The sequence below is a fragment of the Heterodontus francisci genome, chromosome 20 (assembly GCF_036365525.1).
Source record: "Heterodontus francisci isolate sHetFra1 chromosome 20, sHetFra1.hap1, whole genome shotgun sequence".
Lineage (NCBI taxonomy): Eukaryota > Metazoa > Chordata > Chondrichthyes > Heterodontiformes > Heterodontidae > Heterodontus > Heterodontus francisci.
The window spans coordinates 72,765,714-72,784,960 of record NC_090390.1 but is presented as its reverse complement, the minus strand read 5'-3'; the positions used below and the strand labels follow the sequence as shown (position 1 = coordinate 72,784,960).

The 19,247-nt window shown below is 38.7% G+C and overlaps 2 protein-coding genes across 2 annotated transcripts in view; one reads left to right on the top strand and one right to left on the bottom strand.

The window, feature by feature from the left end:
- mxi1 (max interactor 1, dimerization protein) overlaps nt 1-8,896 on the top strand; it is a 76,679-nt gene extending 67,783 nt beyond the window's left edge. Inside the window, exon 6 of the mRNA XM_068053023.1 lies at nt 638-8,896. Within this exon, the coding sequence (XP_067909124.1) occupies nt 638-801 (164 nt within the window). The 3' untranslated portion in view covers nt 802-8,896. The remainder of the gene's footprint in view (nt 1-637) is intronic.
- A 351-nt stretch (nt 8,897-9,247) lies between these two features.
- The window catches only part of smndc1 (survival motor neuron domain containing 1), a 28,134-nt gene continuing 18,134 nt past the window's right edge, over nt 9,248-19,247 (bottom strand). The window contains exons 3-6 of the mRNA XM_068053016.1: nt 17,837-17,979; nt 15,956-16,117; nt 11,479-11,632; nt 9,248-9,703 (exon numbers count right to left, since the gene is read on the bottom strand). Coding sequence (XP_067909117.1) covers nt 9,566-9,703; nt 11,479-11,632; nt 15,956-16,117; nt 17,837-17,979 — 597 coding nt within the window. The 3' untranslated portion in view covers nt 9,248-9,565. The remainder of the gene's footprint in view (nt 9,704-11,478; nt 11,633-15,955; nt 16,118-17,836; nt 17,980-19,247) is intronic.

Sequence of the window (19,247 nt, the reverse complement as noted above, 5' to 3'; positions counted from 1 at the left end):
GTGGTGCATTTCATCTCATCTAAAACCCTTAATAATCTTGTCTGCTCATGATAATCATAATCCATTGCGTGACAAGATAGCATGAGTGAGCTGAAGCTCATAATGAGGCTTTTTAGAAGGACTAAGAAGGATATATTTCCAGGGACATTAACAAACTGTTGTACTTTCTGCCATGCATTTGCATTAATATGCCTATTGGCTCTCTTGTGGATGAAATGATAGGTTTTTCATGTTATTAAAGTATGTCACTTGCGATATAAAGTGTTAGGAAGCATATTGTTTTCAAGAAACTATTTTTCCCCCATTGCTTATGCATAGCAGTGCAGCAGTTAGTTGAATCAAGCTCCATTTATAAGGGGTAGTTTTGCAAAGCATCTGGTATTGAGCATCACTAGATGGGAGTATGAGGCCACAAGGCACTAGTGTTGTTACAGGCTTACCTTCGGCATGTTTCTGTCTATCCAGACTCTACAGCATGAGCAGAGCCTCGCAAATTACTCTGTAATACAAAGGTATAGGCCTGTAAACAAAACTACAAAATTATCTTGTAGACAACTTAAATCTGATAAAACAATCAATATATCTGGCAGTATTACCTGATAACAGTGCTAATGATTTTGCTTTTGCTTGTTTCCAGAAGAGATTGAGGTGGATGTTGAGAGCACAGAGTTCTCCCATGGAGACATGGACGATATTAGCACTTCCAGCATCAGCGACCTTGACGACCACAGCAGCCTCCAAAGTGTTGGTAGTGATGAAGGCTACTCCAGCTGCAGCATAAAGCTGTCCTCATCAATATAGACAGGAAGACCCTGGAGCTACCTGCAGAGAAGATATGTCTGAGGGATCACAATATGATCAAGCTACTTCAGCTCTGGACTTTTGTGGAAAAATAATAGGTTAAGGACATGTGCTTGTACTACAATACTTATGCACAAGGCACTCACCTAGTACTGAGATACATTGCATTGTTTTGAAGGAAAAAAAAGCACATGGTGCATAACATTGTGGGTACATAGCGTGACCACTATTCAGATCGTTTCTTCGTGTATTTGCAGATAATCCATTAGTGTCAATTTAGTTGGAAAATACAAGCCTTTTAAAAAAAAAATGCACTTTTAAGCTGAAGAGTATCTTGTTGTGTAGCCCAGAGTTCCGATGTGATTTGAACAATGTCAGAAAGTTTGTGACTTCCTGACAAATTGTTTCTAACCTGCACTTGGAGGTCTTCATTACCTTTTATAAAACCTGCAGAGATGTTCTCTTTGTGAAGACCTCACCAATCAGATTGTTTAAAAGTCTGTTTACTGTAAAAAAAAACTTACCCCAAATAGAGATTGAAGAGCATTTTACCAAATTGGTAAATTATGGTTGATTTTATTTGGTGTGAAAGAAACAAATTGTATCCCTCAGTTCGTTTTGATTCTCTAAGTTTTATGAAGTTAAATCTTAGGGACTGTTTTCTCCTTTTGTTTTTATTTTTGTTTGTGCTAATGTTGTGCCTTCTAACTTGTGTATTGTGTTGTCATGAAGTTAGTGTCTCTGTTATCTATTTGTCCCTGCATGTATTCAGAGCGGCTTAAAAATAGTTCAATCTTAATCTTTTTTTCTTCGCCTCACTCCAACCTTGGTTCTATAATAGAATGGCCTGATTACTGTAAGCATAACCCTGACTTCCCCGCCCCCTTCAGAAGCAGCAACTTGAAACCCTCAAACCAATAAAGTTATTAAATTAGCTTTGCAGGAATAGAAACCTATAAGCTTTGCATCTGTTTTAGCTGTTGGCATATGTGCACATTGCAGCACGCTGTTAACGGTATTGAGAGAAGTGAAAGGTTCTATTATTGCTATGGTAAAATCCAATGTTGGTGTTAACTACAGAAGCATTAGCAGTAGATTCAGATCTACAGCCTACATACATAGAGGTGCATCTTGTTAAACTGAAATTTAAAAACCACTAGGGATGTTTAGGCAGAAGGTCTGTCTGTATTTGAATTTAACTTTTGGACGTAGCTGAAGCTCTGGCACTAATCATTTTAAATAAGAAATATTTTAATTTAAAACATATATTTTCTACAAGTTGTGACTTGTTCTTTTTGCGATGTCCTTCCCCTGGAAGTCCATCACTACTCTTAAGGCTCCTAGAGTTGAAGTGCGTGCGCTTTTAAAATCAACCAGTAAATAATTTGGGAAATGATCATCATTTCTCAAAAATGTACTCTGTATTTCAGTTGAACAAAAAAAGCACTTCCATATAATCAAACATCCCTTCAATTTCACGTTATAATTACAAAGCTTTTCAGGTCATGAACCAAGTGTAGGGTCTATGTGTTGGGTGTAGTTTAGATAATTGGAAGTGATAATTTGAACATTTGTTTTAGATGATTTCCAAATCCAAATTTAAGTAACTTAAAAGCTATTAGTTTTTCTCGTGCTTTGCCTATTTCAGATGTATTTTAGAATTTTGGATTTGGAGTATCTGAAGTAGATCTAAACTGAAAATTAATCTGAAGGGTCATCCTTAGTATATTTGTTTGCCTCTTTGAAGGGAGAAATTGTTACAGGTTACAGTTTTAACTGGGCTTGTATAAATATTTACAAAAGCAATGTTGCCGAAATACATCAAATTGCACTAAAGGCAAAGCATGTTACCTACTGCATGTGTTTTCTATAGATTCTAAAGTAAAGCCATGAAAAGAAGCCAAAAAAAATTCCACATTTGGAGAAACTGAAAATTTTATAATCTGTTTCCACATAACTAAAAACATTTAAAACAGGCAAGCATTTATTTCTGGTGCTACTCAATGATAGTTAATTGGGACACATTGTTAGCAAAATTTGAAATCGCTAGTTGGTATCATATATTTACAATTCTTACCAGCCCTATTGGTTTAGTAAGTTAGTTATCGAGCTCATATGGCCAATATGCACATCTGGCAGCTTTGCGATAAATATTATAGCATGCTCACTTTTTTTTTTGTTTTCTTTGCCGCTTTTCTGAGAAGTGAGCAGAACCTGAATGTAAAACAAAAGGCAGCTTTTTACCAGAACACTCAGCTACAGAATCCTGTGACTGACTGGTGTGTTTGTGCTGTTAGACCAACAGAGATTCCTTGTGTATTTCTAGGGTTACACTTAATAATGTACAGCAACTTCCACAGATCTACGTGAGACATATCCTATAGATTTTGCCTGAATCTGATTTCATTGATGACCAAAATCCTGTAAGTCGTATGCTTCTTATTTTCACTTATCAAGGTCATTTGGAAGTAAACCTGGAACTAGCTGGTTATCATCCAAGCTCCTTGCAATTGAAGTTGTACAGTACCATAATCTTCTTAAAGGGTAAAGCAAATTAGCTAGGACTGGCAGATTCAGTTCATATTACTCGAGTTTGTGTTGATGAGGTTTGACTTCAGTAATATGACTTAACAACATTGAATGTTGAGCATTTAGTAATGCTGGAGCAGTTCTTTGAATTTTGTCAAATGCCACTTAGCGCAGCAGTTACATATTTTAATATGTATATTCAAATCTCTCAATAGATCACAACCACATCCAGTTACTGCATACATTCATAAACAACTGTTGCAACAAAATCATGGGTAACAGGAATTTTATGCATGTGTACAGAAGATTGACAGGAATACAGGGAGTTTGGGATTCAGTCAGAAATTTATGAAATGGGTTTTTAAAAATTTAATCAGTTATAGGTGAGAACACAAAGTTCAATGAATGGCACAATAGTACCAAAAAAAGCCTTAAATTACATCACTGTGATATCGCAAAAAAGAAATAAGCAAAACTATTTCGGTGCAGTATTTTATGTTGATGCTGTTAGTTTGATATAATGTGCAAGAACGTGTGATGTATTTCCCCTTACTTTCAGCAGTAACAGCCAGCAATAATTACTTGGCAACTATTAATTTTTCCAAGTGGTTCCAGTTATAGGTTACTTGCATGATGGATTCAATTGATTGGCTCATTGAAGAAACTAAGGTGGAAGAGAAACCACTGCTTGGTTAATGGTACTAACCAGAGAGTTTAATATTCACAGAGTAATCAGTGAGCAGAGCTTTGTACTGCTATTTATCACAATCTTCATACCAATAATAATTCTTTGTATCAGTTTTACTTCAGATGGTTATTTTGGAAAGAATGTCTTTTCCCCCGTCTTAACAGATAGTCACTGCATATTTTAAAATACAAAAACTATGCTGCTCGTTTTACAGCAGCCCTTTGCAACTGTTGGCCTGTTCTAGGCCTGTGCAATTATGCACTGAATTGATTACTATATCTGGTTACATACGCATTCCTATTCATTGAGAATAATCTAATCCTTCACGTGTGGGTACAGTAATCAGTATTTTCATTTGTTATGCCCTTCGTGCCAGTTAAATGTTCAACCAGGCAAAATTACATGTACAGTGTATTTTTAAGACAGATGTACATGATTTTCCCATTCCTCTGTGTGTAAAGACATCCCATCATGGACCACTTTTCTTCCCTCCCTTATTTGTTACACATTGCATCTGTAAAATTTTGTCAATTTATGCCAGCTATCACAGATGATGTTTTCAGTGCATTTTCCTCGACAGTAACTTTGCCTCCTGAAATATCTTCCAGTTTTGAGTGAAAATGAACTCCCCAAGAACTGTCCCAGTCTAATCCAGTATTGGAGGCTGGATCAGATGCTGTTGTCAATGGCAGACACCAATCCTTCATATTAACAAAGTAATGCATTCTCCCTTTTCATGCATGCCCACCGTGAGGTACAGACTTCCACATTAGGTTTGACACCCTGCCAAGATGTGGTTACATTTAATCATCAATGAAGTTATACACGGGGTCACTAGTGCTCAATGATTTCCTGCAACTTAACTGTTTCTTCCACTTACAAATTCAGTAGATTCTAAGTATAGGTAATTGCTAGCCCATGATCGCCTGACCAGTTTTTGTTTTCTAACACATATGTACTTCATTGCCTGTAAAATCTTTGGAATGTCCAGAAGTCACAAAAGGCGCTACATAAATGCAAGTTCTATTATTCAGTTAACATAAACAGTGTTGTACATTCTTCACCTTTCCTCAATACAGAGAAACAACGACAGCAGAAAATCTCACCTAAAATGCTATCACAGAAGCCATTTTAAAATTGATGCAATAATGGCATGGTACAAATTCCTATAAAAAGTCAGAATTCTTACAATGCAAAATAGAACTGATCCATAAGTCTGTCACAGTTGGTTTCCAGAATCCAACCTGAACAAAGCAGTTGCCCACTTGACTTTCAGGTGAAGTTTACTTGAAGGTATTTCATACCTTCTTCAAAGTGTGGGTATAGTAATCAGTATTTTCATTTGTTATGCCCTTCGTGCCAGTTAAATGTTCAACCAGGCAAAATTACATGTACAGTGTATTTTTAAGACCGATGTACATGATTTTCCCGTTCCTCTGTACGTAAATGCATCCCATCATGGACAACTTTTCTTCCCTCCCTTATTAACTCCATTAAGCTTAGCTCCTTAAAACTTGCTTTGCAAAAACATGTCAATTTAGCAGCTCAAATTTTCACCAGTTATTGGTTATCTACTACTAAACACTAGATGAAAAATCAGGTAAGACATCTAGGTGTTATGCGGAAGCTAGGCAACATATGGGAATGCAAATACTCCGCACAGTAAGTTATTTTAAACAGTTTAAAATGCCCGCATATTGAGATGCCCCCAAACTCACTGCAGATATTTTTTTGCCATAGATATTGGTTTGACTTGTCAAGCAATTGGTCTCAAGGTGCCACAGAATTCTAGGGTCTTTGGTTAAACATTATCCTCGCTACAAACATGCCAAATTACTTTTGATAAGTTCTCCTCTCCCAAAACAGTACTGAATTGAGTTTTCTTCCAGATTACTAAAATCCCTGGAGACAGCTACTTCGGGTAGGAAGGACACAATTGCATGGTGCTGTCCTAAAATATCTCCAAGATACCCACGATTCTGTTACCTTCTCTCTGAATAGTTGATCTGCCCACAATGGTTGGAATAAAGATGCATAAAGATTATTTTTAGCCCTTTTAGGATTTCCAGTAGTTTCCTATACAGATCACTGAAAATCTATTGTGAAAGAAGCTATAATGCACCTATTTCCTCAAGCGACTATATTGTTATGCCTTCACTTTCATTGGGTCAAAATCCTAGAACTCCATCCTTAACAGCACATAGACTGTGGTTCAAGGTGGCAGCTCACCACCACCTTCTGAAGGGCAATTAGGGATGGGCAACAAATGCTGGTCTTGACAGCGACGCTCAGCCCATGAAAGGAAAAAAACATTTGTGGTTCCTTTTTAAGAACTCAAATTGACAATGAATGTTGACATTGTAAAATTGATATACTACACCACTGCTGGCTGCATCTCCTCCCCCTATTTAGTTTCCTGCCATTTTTGTATCTAATCTACTCCACATGTACATAAACTACACTTGCAACTATTGATATGGTGCTGTCACCCAGAGTTTACACTAACAAAGATGATTTTCAAATAAACTCTTTTCCTCCCTCGACTGTCCCCACTCCAAATCAAAGAATATCACTTTGTATCACACCTTCAGAATTTGCCTCAAGCTTACAATATTTGCAACTACAGATTCAAAACAATAATTAGATAGTACTGCCAGCTCTCTTACTTGGCTTATTAAAGCATGAACGGTTGTCATTTACAACTTTAAGGCTTCATGGCTTCCACATTCTAGAAAGTGGTACTTGTTCAGCTTACTAAAGTGGCTTAAACATCCATCTAAGCAGAAAGAGATTTTAAGACTATTTGTGAACACAAGTATAAATGGTTTTTCTATTTCAGGAAAAAAAAGTCAATGAAATTAAAAAATTAGTTTAAAAAAATTAAATCCTCATCAGAATAAGCGTACCTCAGGTCAATGTTCTTTACCCGACCCTAGCTACATTACTGTGCCTATCCACACTAACCTGCCATCTTACTATTAAACAGATTTCACTTATCAAATCTCACTTTTTCAAATAATATTAGGTTAACAAAATATACTTTTGGCTTTTATCTCAGCAGTAGGTAATAGAGGCAAATACTGTAGTTAATGTACAGCATAGGCAACAGCAGCAGCACTTATGCATTCTAATCCACTTAAAGCAGCTGGGTAGAGCTTCACTGTTCTGTTCTTTCGCCACCACCCCACTACTCACCTAGTTGGCAACTGAGCATATTTAATTCCAAAAGCCAGCATTTTTTGGCCATAAATATCAGTACTGTTCAAGTCCCTCACAAGTCTGTTGTAGAATGAAGTAGTTAGAGTCTAGATTTTAACATATTTGAGCAGCTCTCTTCATTGGAATACAGATTTTAAAAGATCACTTGAAATAAGCAGTGGCACAATTATTATAATAATGATTAAAATCAAAATGGCACTGTTTTCTTGTGTAGGTGCTATTTATAATTCCAACATATTGGTTTAACAATTATAACCAACTTATAGCCTGAATCACATGCTGCAAAGTATACAAAATGAGGCTTGTAGCAAGTCTTAAGTAGAATGCAGTGCAAAGGAAAACAGGACAAATCGTTTTTGAGGTAGACTGACCATTCAGTGTGTTTGTGTATAAAGACTGGGTTCATTCTGGTTCTAACAAGTAGCACACTTGTTCCCTAAGCTACCCTGATACTAAGTTGCTTTAATTGTGTTTGTAGATAAACCTCTATTATTTACCTCTTGTATAAAGCATAAAATAAAATTTCATTTTGTGAAATACTGTAATAGTTGTGCCATCTACATTGCTAACAGTGGAAGAGTGACAATGTGCATGTTAATTTGGAAGGAAATGTATGCACTTCTACTTTAACCAAAAAAAAGTTGTTTTCACATTTCCCCCATAACATTTTTTCTCCAGATTCCAGCTCATATTACTCTCGCTGATCCTGACTTTCCAAAATTCTCCAATCATTGATCGATGGGATCCTAATTTTAGAGCTGATGGCATGAGACTTTCTCACACTAGTGCAAATTTTCAACATGGAGTTCCTATCAAGTAGAGTTGAGCTTTGTGTGGAATGGAATATTGCACAACACAAAATTTCCTCTCCAGCAACAAGTGCTGACCATACACCACCATTCCTGCAGTAGAAGCAACCACATAAGCTAAATAAAATGGCAATCCTAAACATTACATATGCTTTTGCTAATATTGCAATTTGATTATAAACATTTCCCATTAATTCTGAAAATATTATGCTAAACAGAAAAATTAAGACACAAGCGCCTGGACAGCCAGCCACAACCCACTCTTGGGACACTGGCAGGTGGAGAGTTTAACTGGGACAGTACACCTGTCACACTGTAATGCAGGTGTCCTAAGGTGAGCTCAGGGAGGACAGAACTCAAGAATTTTTACATTGTGTAAATGTCACCATTATTGACAATCTAATTTACTAAGCAAATCAACAGTATCATATTCTGTATGTAGTTGGAGTGATTTGAAATGCATTATGTTTGACAGTGGAATAGTGACCAAGAACCATTAGATTTTGTAACAGTTTTCAGTGTTTCTTGGGTCAGTAAATTGGTTCATTAGAAAATAAGTAACCAGGTTTCTTTCCTTCCTCTTGAAATCCAAATAAAATGTGAAGAATCAAATTCTTTCCCTGGACATAAAATTTGAACAAATTATTCCTGGATATTAAATATACTTTGTTAAAATTGGCAGTACTCTCAGCAGTAATGGGTAAAGGTTAAAATCAAGTGGCACATAGTCCTGAAACTAGAATATTACCTCCCTCAATCTTTTCTCCCTTCTGCAACCACTAGGCTTTTAAATGCCAAGGCTGGCAGCAAACTGATTTAGTTTCTTCCCTACTCTTCTTGAATTATGGGTCTTGGCCCTTCACCCCAGTTTCCCACTGAATAAAATGTTTTTTAAAATGTAGAATGTTTCCTTAGCCATAATTGTTCTTTTGAAACAAAATACTCCCACTTTAGTGTTCACAACATCCAAGAGGTGAACAATTCATCCAGGTGGCTGTTGCTCTGATGTTATCTTTGTGGAAGCACTGCAAGATGGCACAACTCTCCCTCCAGTTGTTCTTTTTCCAAAGCTACTGTTCAGCTTAGACTGAAAACTCAGCATGGGACACAGCAAGCAAAAAACTAAACTTTCATAGCACAGTCAACATCTCACTTCATTCACTAATTGAAAATTTATTTTAAGCCAGCAAATACACAGGAGTGATTTTACATTTTTTATTTGTTAAAATTGCCCAATTATACATACAAAACAAAAAAAACTTCAATTTGTAAAAATTACACTTCCTGAAATAGGAAGACTGATCTATCAAATCCTCCACCTGCGTCAGTAATGGATGGTAACTATACACATTAATCAACTTTTTCACATATCTGGTATCACACAGCTACAACTCTGTGCTGATACACCAAATAAACTTGGCAAAAAAAACCTATTAAAAGTGCACTAATATAATACGACATCCAGAAGAGAAAATAGGAAGAAATACATTATCTTGGAAATCATTTATACAGGTGCTAGTTACTGTGGCATAAGATGCCGCACATTGTATTTGGATGTGTCTTGGTACTGAGTCATCGGCCTGTCTGCTATTCCACATGTGCCAACTCCAACTTTTCCAGTCACGCTCTCTGGTGAGGCAAAAATGCTTTTCTTCACCTTTATAAAAGAAACAACATTAAACCCAAATAGCTTTCAAAAACATTTTGTTGGCAAGTAAATTGATAAATCTATCATCCACCAGAAACACATTTTTTGATCATTTCCATTTTAAATTTGACTACTTTGCCTGCTAACATAATTCTCATCAAAACAGCATGTAACAACAGACTAAATGGCACTGACATGTACATTACGTACTTGCATAACTTTGCTCACTCTAAAAAGTGATGACAAGACTAAATGTTACATCAGGTTAAAATCATATGTCTAAAAATCCCAAAACAGAATAAACCCAACTTGTAACTCATTATAGCCTGTGTGTGTGGACATTTAAGAGAACAAGGCGGACACTTAATAACCGACTCAGTTGAAAGAAGTGTTCAAATTCAAAAACAAGAGACATGACAGAACCCAAAAGTTTTACTTGTCTTTGGTCATGGTAATGTAGCATGACTAAGCAGCAACTAAACTGCATCATGAACTAGTGGAAGACATTCTGTGCAAAATTTTGCACATGGTGAATGCATGGAGATCCATTTAGTTGCAAAGTGCTTCTTCACAGGTAAGAATAAGGTAAACTTTTAAATCAATTCTGCATTTCAGAGTAGAAAGGGGACACTAGTTACCCAATAGATCAGTACTGACATTTACAACATCAGCATTGCACTCACTGAAACACAAGAATATCTGATGAAATCAGGGGCAGATTTTCTTTCAGCACTTAATAAAGATGGTGCTAAGTGTTGTGATTAACTGGAAAATGTAAACATGAATTTTGGCCAGGTCCAAATCCTGATGAGCAGCTAGGACAAAAGAGGTTTGAGTGTCACAAAGTGTACAGGGAGTGATATTCACTACATGCTCAGCGAGTCTGCAACTCAAAAGTGACAAATCTCAGAGAAGCTATTAAGGAAGAGGGATGAAAAAAATTGAAATGCTCTTCAACACTGGGACTACAGTGGACGTTTTCTCTTACCCACCCACACCTCCCAACATGAACTTCCTCTTATCTAAACCAAAACAGCAGCCAAAATGTTGAAGATGGTGGCAGCTACTAGTGGATTCAGTCACAATGTTTCTTTACAGCTACTTAAGGAATATAAAAAATATATATTCCACGGGGGCATTTACTTTATTTCACTGCAGTCCTTCTGAAGTTCACACGGACATATTACAGTATTAGAAATAACTTGCCAAATGAAACACCAGCAGGAGATGGCAAAGAAACATTGCAAGACATACAATTAGAAAAAAAAACAAAAAATGGGAAATTGCACACAACAGCAGTCCAGAATGCCCAAAGCATAATTAAATAACCCTAAGTATTTCAAGTGAAAAATACATTACAGTTCATTTTGCTTTCTTCTTTCTAAAGGGAAGTCACCAAAAATGGAATAATAGATAAATGCATCACATTATGCAGACCAGAAGATCCCAGGTTCAATTTGTGGTCTTAGCTGATCTAAATCCAGGCAACAGTTGGGCCCTGTGCTATTGGGTTAAGGAAAAAATAAAATCTAAAGTTCCCACATCCAACTGCTATCCAATGGTTCCTGCTGGAACTGTTGGATATTGGGTACAATGCCAACGATCTAAATAAAAAATGAACACCTGAGTGATGTACCAGAAGGGCCATCACTACCCCTGCAATTTTGTGCGTCAGTTCCTTCATAGGGGTAAGGATACGAGAAGAGGCAAGAATTGGCACAAAAAGACAGGACATTCAGAAATAGAAGTGAAAGCTGCAGAATGTCTTTAACTACAATACACACCTGTCCTTTTTTGTTCTTGGAATAGGCTCTGTTATTAAACTGTTGCCATTTTACTTTTTGTTCCTCTCGTTCCTGTTCAAGCTCCTTCATTCTCTGGGCCTTTTTCAATGCTTTCTTCTTCTTATACTCCCTCTGTTGGGCAACCATTTCCTTTCTGTAAATAGCCCAAAACAAAAACCATTAAGAAAATGGTATAACTTAAGATTTTGTTTCCCATGTGTTAGAAACTGCTGTTAGGGAATAGCTCTAAATAGCTGTGTAAGTATCTCAGATAAGAAAAGTTAAAAGTTTATTTCAAATATAGTAAGTAGTATTTTTTTTTAGGGAGTTCTATAGTAACGAGGACCAGGAAAGATGGCCCCTAGAGCAACTGATATTATTGGACATTAAGATCTTCCAGAAGGTTTAATTTAACTTAAAGGGTTAAGTCATGGCAGGAGAGCTCAAAGCCATGGTGTGCTCCTCATGCTCCATGTCGGAAGCCAGGAACAATTCCAGTGCCCGGGACCAGCATGTGTGCAGGAAGTGTTTCCAGCTGCAGCTCCTGGAAGCCTGGGTTTTAGAGCTGGAGCCACTGTGGAGCATCCACAGGCGGAAAGTATCGTAGATAGCACGTATAGAGAGGTGGTCACACCGCAGGCTCAGACCCCACAGGCAGGAGGGGAATGGGTGACCACCAGGCATAGCAAGAGGGACTAGGCAGGCAGTTAAGGAATCTCCTGTGGCTAGTCCCCTGCAAAACAGGTATACTGCTTTGGATACTGTTGGGGGGAATGGCCTCTCAGGGGAAAGCAGCAACAGCCCAATTCGTTGCACCACGGTTGGCTCTGCTGCACAGGGGAGGAGTAAGAAGTGTGGGAATATAATAATTATAGGGGATTGAATTGTGAGGGGAATAGATAGGCGTTTCTGTGGCCACTAAAGAGACTTCAGGATGGTATGTTGCCTTCCTGGTGCTAGGGTCAAGGATGTCTCAGAGCGGTTACAGGACATTCTGAAGGGGGAGGACCACAGCAGTGGTCGTGGTGCACATTGGAACAAACAGCATGGGCAAAAAAAAAAAAGAGGTCCTGAAAGCAGAATATAGGGAGTTAGGAATTAAGTTGAAAAGTAAGACGGCAAAGGTAGTGATCTCAGGATTACTACCAGTGCCACGTGCTAGTCAGAGTAGAAATAGCAGGATATATCGGATGAATACGTGGCTGAAGAGATGGTGTGAGGGGGAGGGTTTTAGACTCCTGGGGCATTGGGACCGGTTCTGGGGGAGGTGGGACCAGTACAAACTGGACGGGTTACACCTGGGCAGAACCGGGACTGATGTCCTAGGGGAAGTATTTGCTAGAGAGGTTGGGGAGAGTTTAAACTAAAATGGCAGGGGGATGGGAACCTTTGCAAGGAATCAGAGGAGGGGTGATCAAAGACAAAAACAAAAGACAGTAAGGGGAATAAGAAAAGTGATAGGCAGAGAAATCAAGGACCAGAATCAAACAGGGCCACAGTGAAAAATAGTGGGAAGGGGACAAGAAATGTAAAAAAGACAAGCCTTAGTGCCTTAACGCGAGGAGCATTCGCAATAAAGTAGATGAATTAATCGCACGAATAGATGTAAACGGGTCTGATATAGTTGGGATTACGGAGACATGGCTGCAAGGTGACCAGGGATGGGAAATGAGCATCCAGGGAAATTCAGTATTTAGGAAGGACAGACAAAAAACAAAAGGCGGTGGAGTTGCATTGCTGGTTAAACAGGAAATTAACGCAACAGTGAGGAAAGATATTAGCTCTGACGATCTGGAATCTGTGTGGGTAGAGCTGAGAAACACTAAGGGGCAAAAAACATTAGTGGGGCTTGTATATAGACCCCCAAACTGTAGTGGTGATGTTGGGAATGGCATTTAACAGGAAATTAGAGATGCATGCGATAAAGGAACATTTGCAATTATGGGTGACTTAAATCTGCATATAGATTGGGCAAATCAAATTAGTCACAATACCGCAGAGGAGGAATTCTTGGAGTGTATATGGGATGGTTTTCTGGACCAATTGTTGAGGAACCAACTAGAGAACAGGCCATCCTCGACTGGGTATTGTGTAATGAGAGAGAGAGGTAATTGACAATCAAGTGGTGCAAGACCCCTTGGGGATGAGCGACCATAATATGATGGAATCCTTCATCAAGATGGAGAGCGAGATAGCTGATTCTGAGACAATGGTCCTGAATCTTAGTAAAGGAAACTAGGAAGGTATGAGGCGCAAGTTGGCCATGACGGATTGGGAAACGTTACTTAAAGGGATGACGATGGATAGGCAATGGCAAACATTTAAAGAGCGCATGGATGAACTGCAACAATTGTTTATCGCTGTCAGGCCCAAAAGTAAAACAGGAAAGGTAGCCAAACCATGGCTTAGAAGGGAAATTAGAGATAGCATTACATCCAAGGAAGAGGCATATAAATTCGCCAGGAAAAACAGACCTGAGGATTGGGAGCAGTTTAGAATTCAGCAAAGGAGGACCAAGGGATTGATTAAGAAGGGGAAGAGTACGAGAGCAAGCTTGCAGGGAACATAAAAACTGACTGTAAAAGTTTCTATAGGTATGTGAAGAGAAAAAGATTGGTAAAGACAAATGTAGGTCTCTTAGTCAGAAACAGGGGAATTTATTAAGGGGAATAAATAAATGGTTGACCAACTAAATGCATAATTTGGTTCTGTCTTCACAAAGGAGGACACAAATATCATACCAGAAATGTTTGGGGAACACAGGGCTTAGTGAGAGAGAGGAACTGAAAGAAATTAGTATTAGTAGAGAAATGGTGTTGGGGAAATTGATCGGATTGAAGGCCGATAAATCCCCAGGGCCTGATGGTATGCATCCCAGAGTACTTAAGGAAGTGGTCCTAGAAATAGTGGATGCATTGGTGGCCATCTTCCAAGATGCTATAGACTCTGGAACAGTTCCTACAGATTGGAAGGTAGCTAATGTAACCCCACTATTTAAAAAGGGAGGTAGAGAGAAAGCAGGGAATTATAGACAAGTCACTAGTAGGTAGTCGGTAGTGGGGAAAATTCTAGAGTCCATTATCAAAGATTTTATAGCAGAGCATTGACAGAACAGTGGTAGAATCGGGCAGAGTCAGCAAGGATTTACGAAAGGGAAATCATGCTTGATAAATTTACTAGAATTCTTTGAGGATGTAACGAGTAGAGTTGATGAGGGGGAGCCAGTGGATGTGGTTTATTTGGACTTTCAGAAGGCTTTCGACAAAGTCCTACATAAGAGATTAGCGTGTAAAATTAAAGTGCATGGGATTGGGGGTAGTGTATTGCGATGGGTAGAAAATTGGTTGGCAGACAGGAAAGAGTAGGGATAAATGGGTCTTTTTCCGAATGGCAGGCAGTGACTAGTGGGGTACCGCAGGGATCGGCGCTAGGACCCCAGCTATTCACAATATATATTAATGATTTAGATGAGGGAACTAAATGTAATATCTCCAAATTTGCAGATGACACAAAACTGGGTGGGAGGGCGAGTTGTCAGGAGGATGCAGAGAGGCTTCAGGGTGATTTGGACAAGTTGAGTGAGTGGGCTAATGCATGGCAGGTGCAGTATAATGTGGATAAATGTGAGGTTATCCACTTTGGTAGCAAAAATAGGAAGACAGATTTTTATCTGAATGGCTATAAACTGAGAGGGGAATATGCAATGAGACCTGGGTGTTCTCGTACACCAGTCACTGAAGGTAAGCTTGCAGGTGCAACAGGCCGTAAAAAAGGCAAATGGTATGTTGGCCTTCATAGCGAGAGGATTAGAGTACAGGAGCAGGGATGTCTTGCTGCAATTATAAAGGGCCTTGGTGAGGCCACACCTGGAATATTGTGTGCAGTTTTGGTCTCCTTATCTGAGGAAGGATGTTCTTGCTAAAGAGGGAGTGCAGCGAAGGTTTACTAGACTGATTCCTGGGATGGTGGGACTGACGTATGAGGAGAGAGTGAGTCGGTTAGGATTATATTCACTGAAGTTCAGAAGAGTGAGTGGGGCTCTCATGGAAACCTATAAAATTCTAACAGGACTTGACAGGGTAGATGCAGGAAGGATGTTCCCGATGGTGGGGGAGTCCAGAACCAGGGGTCATAGTCTAAGCTTATGGGGTAAACCTTTCAGGACTGAGGTGAGGAGAAATTTCTTCACCCAGAGAGTGGTGAGCCTGTGGAATTCGCTACCACAGAAAACAGTTGAGACCAAAACATTGTATGTTTTCAAGAAGGAGTTAGATATAGTTCTTGGGTCTAAAGGGATCAAAGGGTATGGAGCGAAAGTGGGAACAGGCTACTGCGTTGGATGATCAGCCATGATCATAATGAATGGCGGAGCAGTCATGAAGGGCCGAATGGCCTACTCCTGCTCCTATTTTCTATGTTTCTATGTAAATAAGAATCTTGGTTATACAAACACATTTAGCTGACTGCCAACACTCACTTCGATTTGGGTTTGTCGCCACCCAGCTCCTCAGAATCATTTCCTTCTTCAACAGGTTTTAGGTTGGCCAAGGGGAGCACATCAGCATTACCGTATCCAGAAAAGGTGATGGCAGCCGTACCATTCTCCTGGTCAATCTCTTCAATCTCCGCTTCATATAATCTGCAAGGAAGTTAGGGCTGTAAGCATGTGAGTAGAGGTTTGACAATCAGGCCCTACAAGCCACTAATCAAACTCTAAAACATTAGAAGTAAAGTTAAAACTATGTTATAAATTATGTTTCACAAATCATATGTAATTTATTGAAAACCAATGCTGCAAATTTATCAACAGACACTTGTGAACACTCATGTTTTAGATTGACAATATTTCTGCCAGTTTAGAAAAATCTATTTAATGTTCAGTTTCAACCATTTATTAAACATTAATATAAGTGGCTCTATTAATATAATTCTGCTGCTATAAGAATTTCAGTTTGGAAAAATGAAATAAAGGCTCGAATTTTGCAGTAGTAATGACAGCGAAACTGCCTGCATTCACTGTCATTACTCCCCTGAAACTGACAGCAATTTCTAGAGTCTGCAGACACGCACACAGTTCAACACAGAAATTCAGAAGTTGCTGTCGGTGATTCTATGCTACTCCACAGGATGTATGTTGAAGTCCCCCAGCCTGCAATCAAATAGAAATCACTAAATTGATGAGAACTTGCCCTTGACACTATTAGTCTCACTGTAAAAACCAATGAAAAAAATTATACCTTGTTGAATGAAGTGTAATTGGGTTTTTAACAGTGCACTAAGTCATTATTACTCAACAGCCTCACTAACCCTTAAAAAACTTTTATATTTGTAGAATGACAAATTTCTCCATTATAAAGAAAAAAATTCACGAATTTTCACATTTTTTTCAATTTTTATGATTTTGCAGCTACCTTAATCCCATGTGTATGTCTCATTTACAGAGCAAAATAAGTGTGAAAAATTCAGTGCGTTTTACATCCTGCTTCGTTGTCTGAGAATACTTAAATGTGATTGGCTGCTTACCCTGCTTGATGACATCACTTGCTAGACACCTAGACATCCTCTCGACTTGGTGCCAGATTCATAGTGACATTGGGAATGAGGCAATCCATGTCATAGGGATCGCTAGATCTTTGTGGACTGCTTTCTTTCAGACCAGCTGCATGCAGTCACTTCGCCACTGACCATGAAATATGGGCCAATGAAGCCACAGTGATCATTTTAGATGAGCATATATCGTTACCAGAAAGTCTAACAGGTGAAACGTTATTGCTGCTTGTCTGCCAGAACAGCTTGGAATGAGTATATATAGATGCACACTGGTACATTATGGGAAACTCTTTTCTAAGTTTCCACCAGAGGTAATTTGAAAAGTCTGCACAAGGAGCTCCCTTTTCAGGTGTCTATCGGCCACGCGCCATCTCCAAGCACCACCATGTTCCATGGATCATAAAAAGCAGGATGCAAGAACAAACAATGACTTGGGACGATTCTGCTTCTGATGGCAAAATCTGTGGGTGAACCTGCCAATTTTGCACTGGCCTTTTAAGTCACCAGTGTACCCACAGAAATTCGAAACAATCAGTAAAATTACCACAGTAATGGAGACACCTACTTGACTAGTCTTGGATTCTCTCAAACAAAACAAACTATAAATAAGGTGACGATGTGTAAACAACAGGTTTGATGACCACCTTTAGCAAGCTTTACAAAAAAAAAAATCCCTCTGCCATATTAATTGCTGTATTACAGATTAAATGTGATTGACCCAAGTGACAAATTCCAGAATAAATCTCAGAGAATCTCTTACCATTTTCTACTGTTCTACTGATGTATTGTTAGAGAGTTCTACACTTACTGTCCATCCTCATTCCAAATGGCCATACACTTGTCACCAGTCTTCCATTTGTGACTGGGCATGGAATTTGCTGAGCTGTCTGCATTGGCTGCAGCCACAGAAGGCTGATTTGACAGCAGGTCCCTGGTCAGCTCTATAACTTCCTGTAAGACATGCAAATAAATATAAAACTTAGTGTTGGTTTCTTTAAAAAAAATTAAACTATATCTTACACTTTTGCATCTAGTTTCAGCACCAAGCTGGTTTATTCAACATTTTATTCACGGTTAAGCTGAAACCTAATTTCATTGCCCCCAAACTAATAAAACCTCATCTCTCCCTCCATATTCAACATTATATGATCACTTGATGCAAGGATTAAAGCCAGGCACTTAAGGCTTGTATGCCAACATAAACCATGCTGCTGGTCTCTCAAAATGGTGCGAACACAAATTAAAAGGTTGACAAGCAAATTAATCAGTATTTCAACATAAATTTCAGTACCAAAATCACCACTCCAAAGAATGTTTTTTTAAATATTCTAATTTAGAATTTTCTCAAAATAGGATTCTTTATTTAGGACTTTCACAAAAGAAAAACATTGCTGCAATTAGACAACGGAAACCAAAACATTGATCCTTGTTCTAAATCCCACAGTATTTTACAGTAAATGTGAATGGTATTGGCATGGGACCGGTTTAGGTATTTAAAATTGATTTGATTGGTACATGCTGGTATTGGTTTACCGAGGTCTCAAAATTGCCTTGGCTCGGGGCTTTTCCCTTACAAGACATTTCTATAGCAACTTGTTACATCCAGGATTGCAGTAACTACCCCAGAGTGTTAAGATTCACAATATACAGATGGGCACTCACAATTCAATCAAAGTCCTACTCAGCATTCTCCATCTATACCTAGAACCAATGTACACTCAATTTTTTTTGTGCTGCGCAGCCGACTTAAGTGCGTGGACCCTTTAATTATTTTTTGCATGGTTGCACACGCAACGTAACTTAAAGGGGCTGACTAGTGCACAGCCTGCGTGGGAACATTCCAGTTGCTGCGCGGTCATGCTGCTTAGAGGGAACAATGCCTAGAATACTTGGAAAACCACCCTAGCTGGAAACCAGTCAGTACCCAGCTACTTTACAACTTTTCTAACTCAACTCCTACGATTTTGGCCAGTTCAATCCATGTATAGAAGTCACAAAACTGCACATTTCTCACTTTTGACTAGTTTCTGCTAATGTTTCAGTTTATCAAGTCCTCATCCATGTCTTTGCTACAGACACGACTATTTCAATCTTCTCCTGGTCGGCCGCCCACTTTCCATCCTCCGTAAACTTAAGCTCTCACAAAATTCTGCTTCTTGTATCCCTTCACCCATCAACACAGTGCTCACTGACCTGCAGTTGCTCCCAGTCTGGTAATA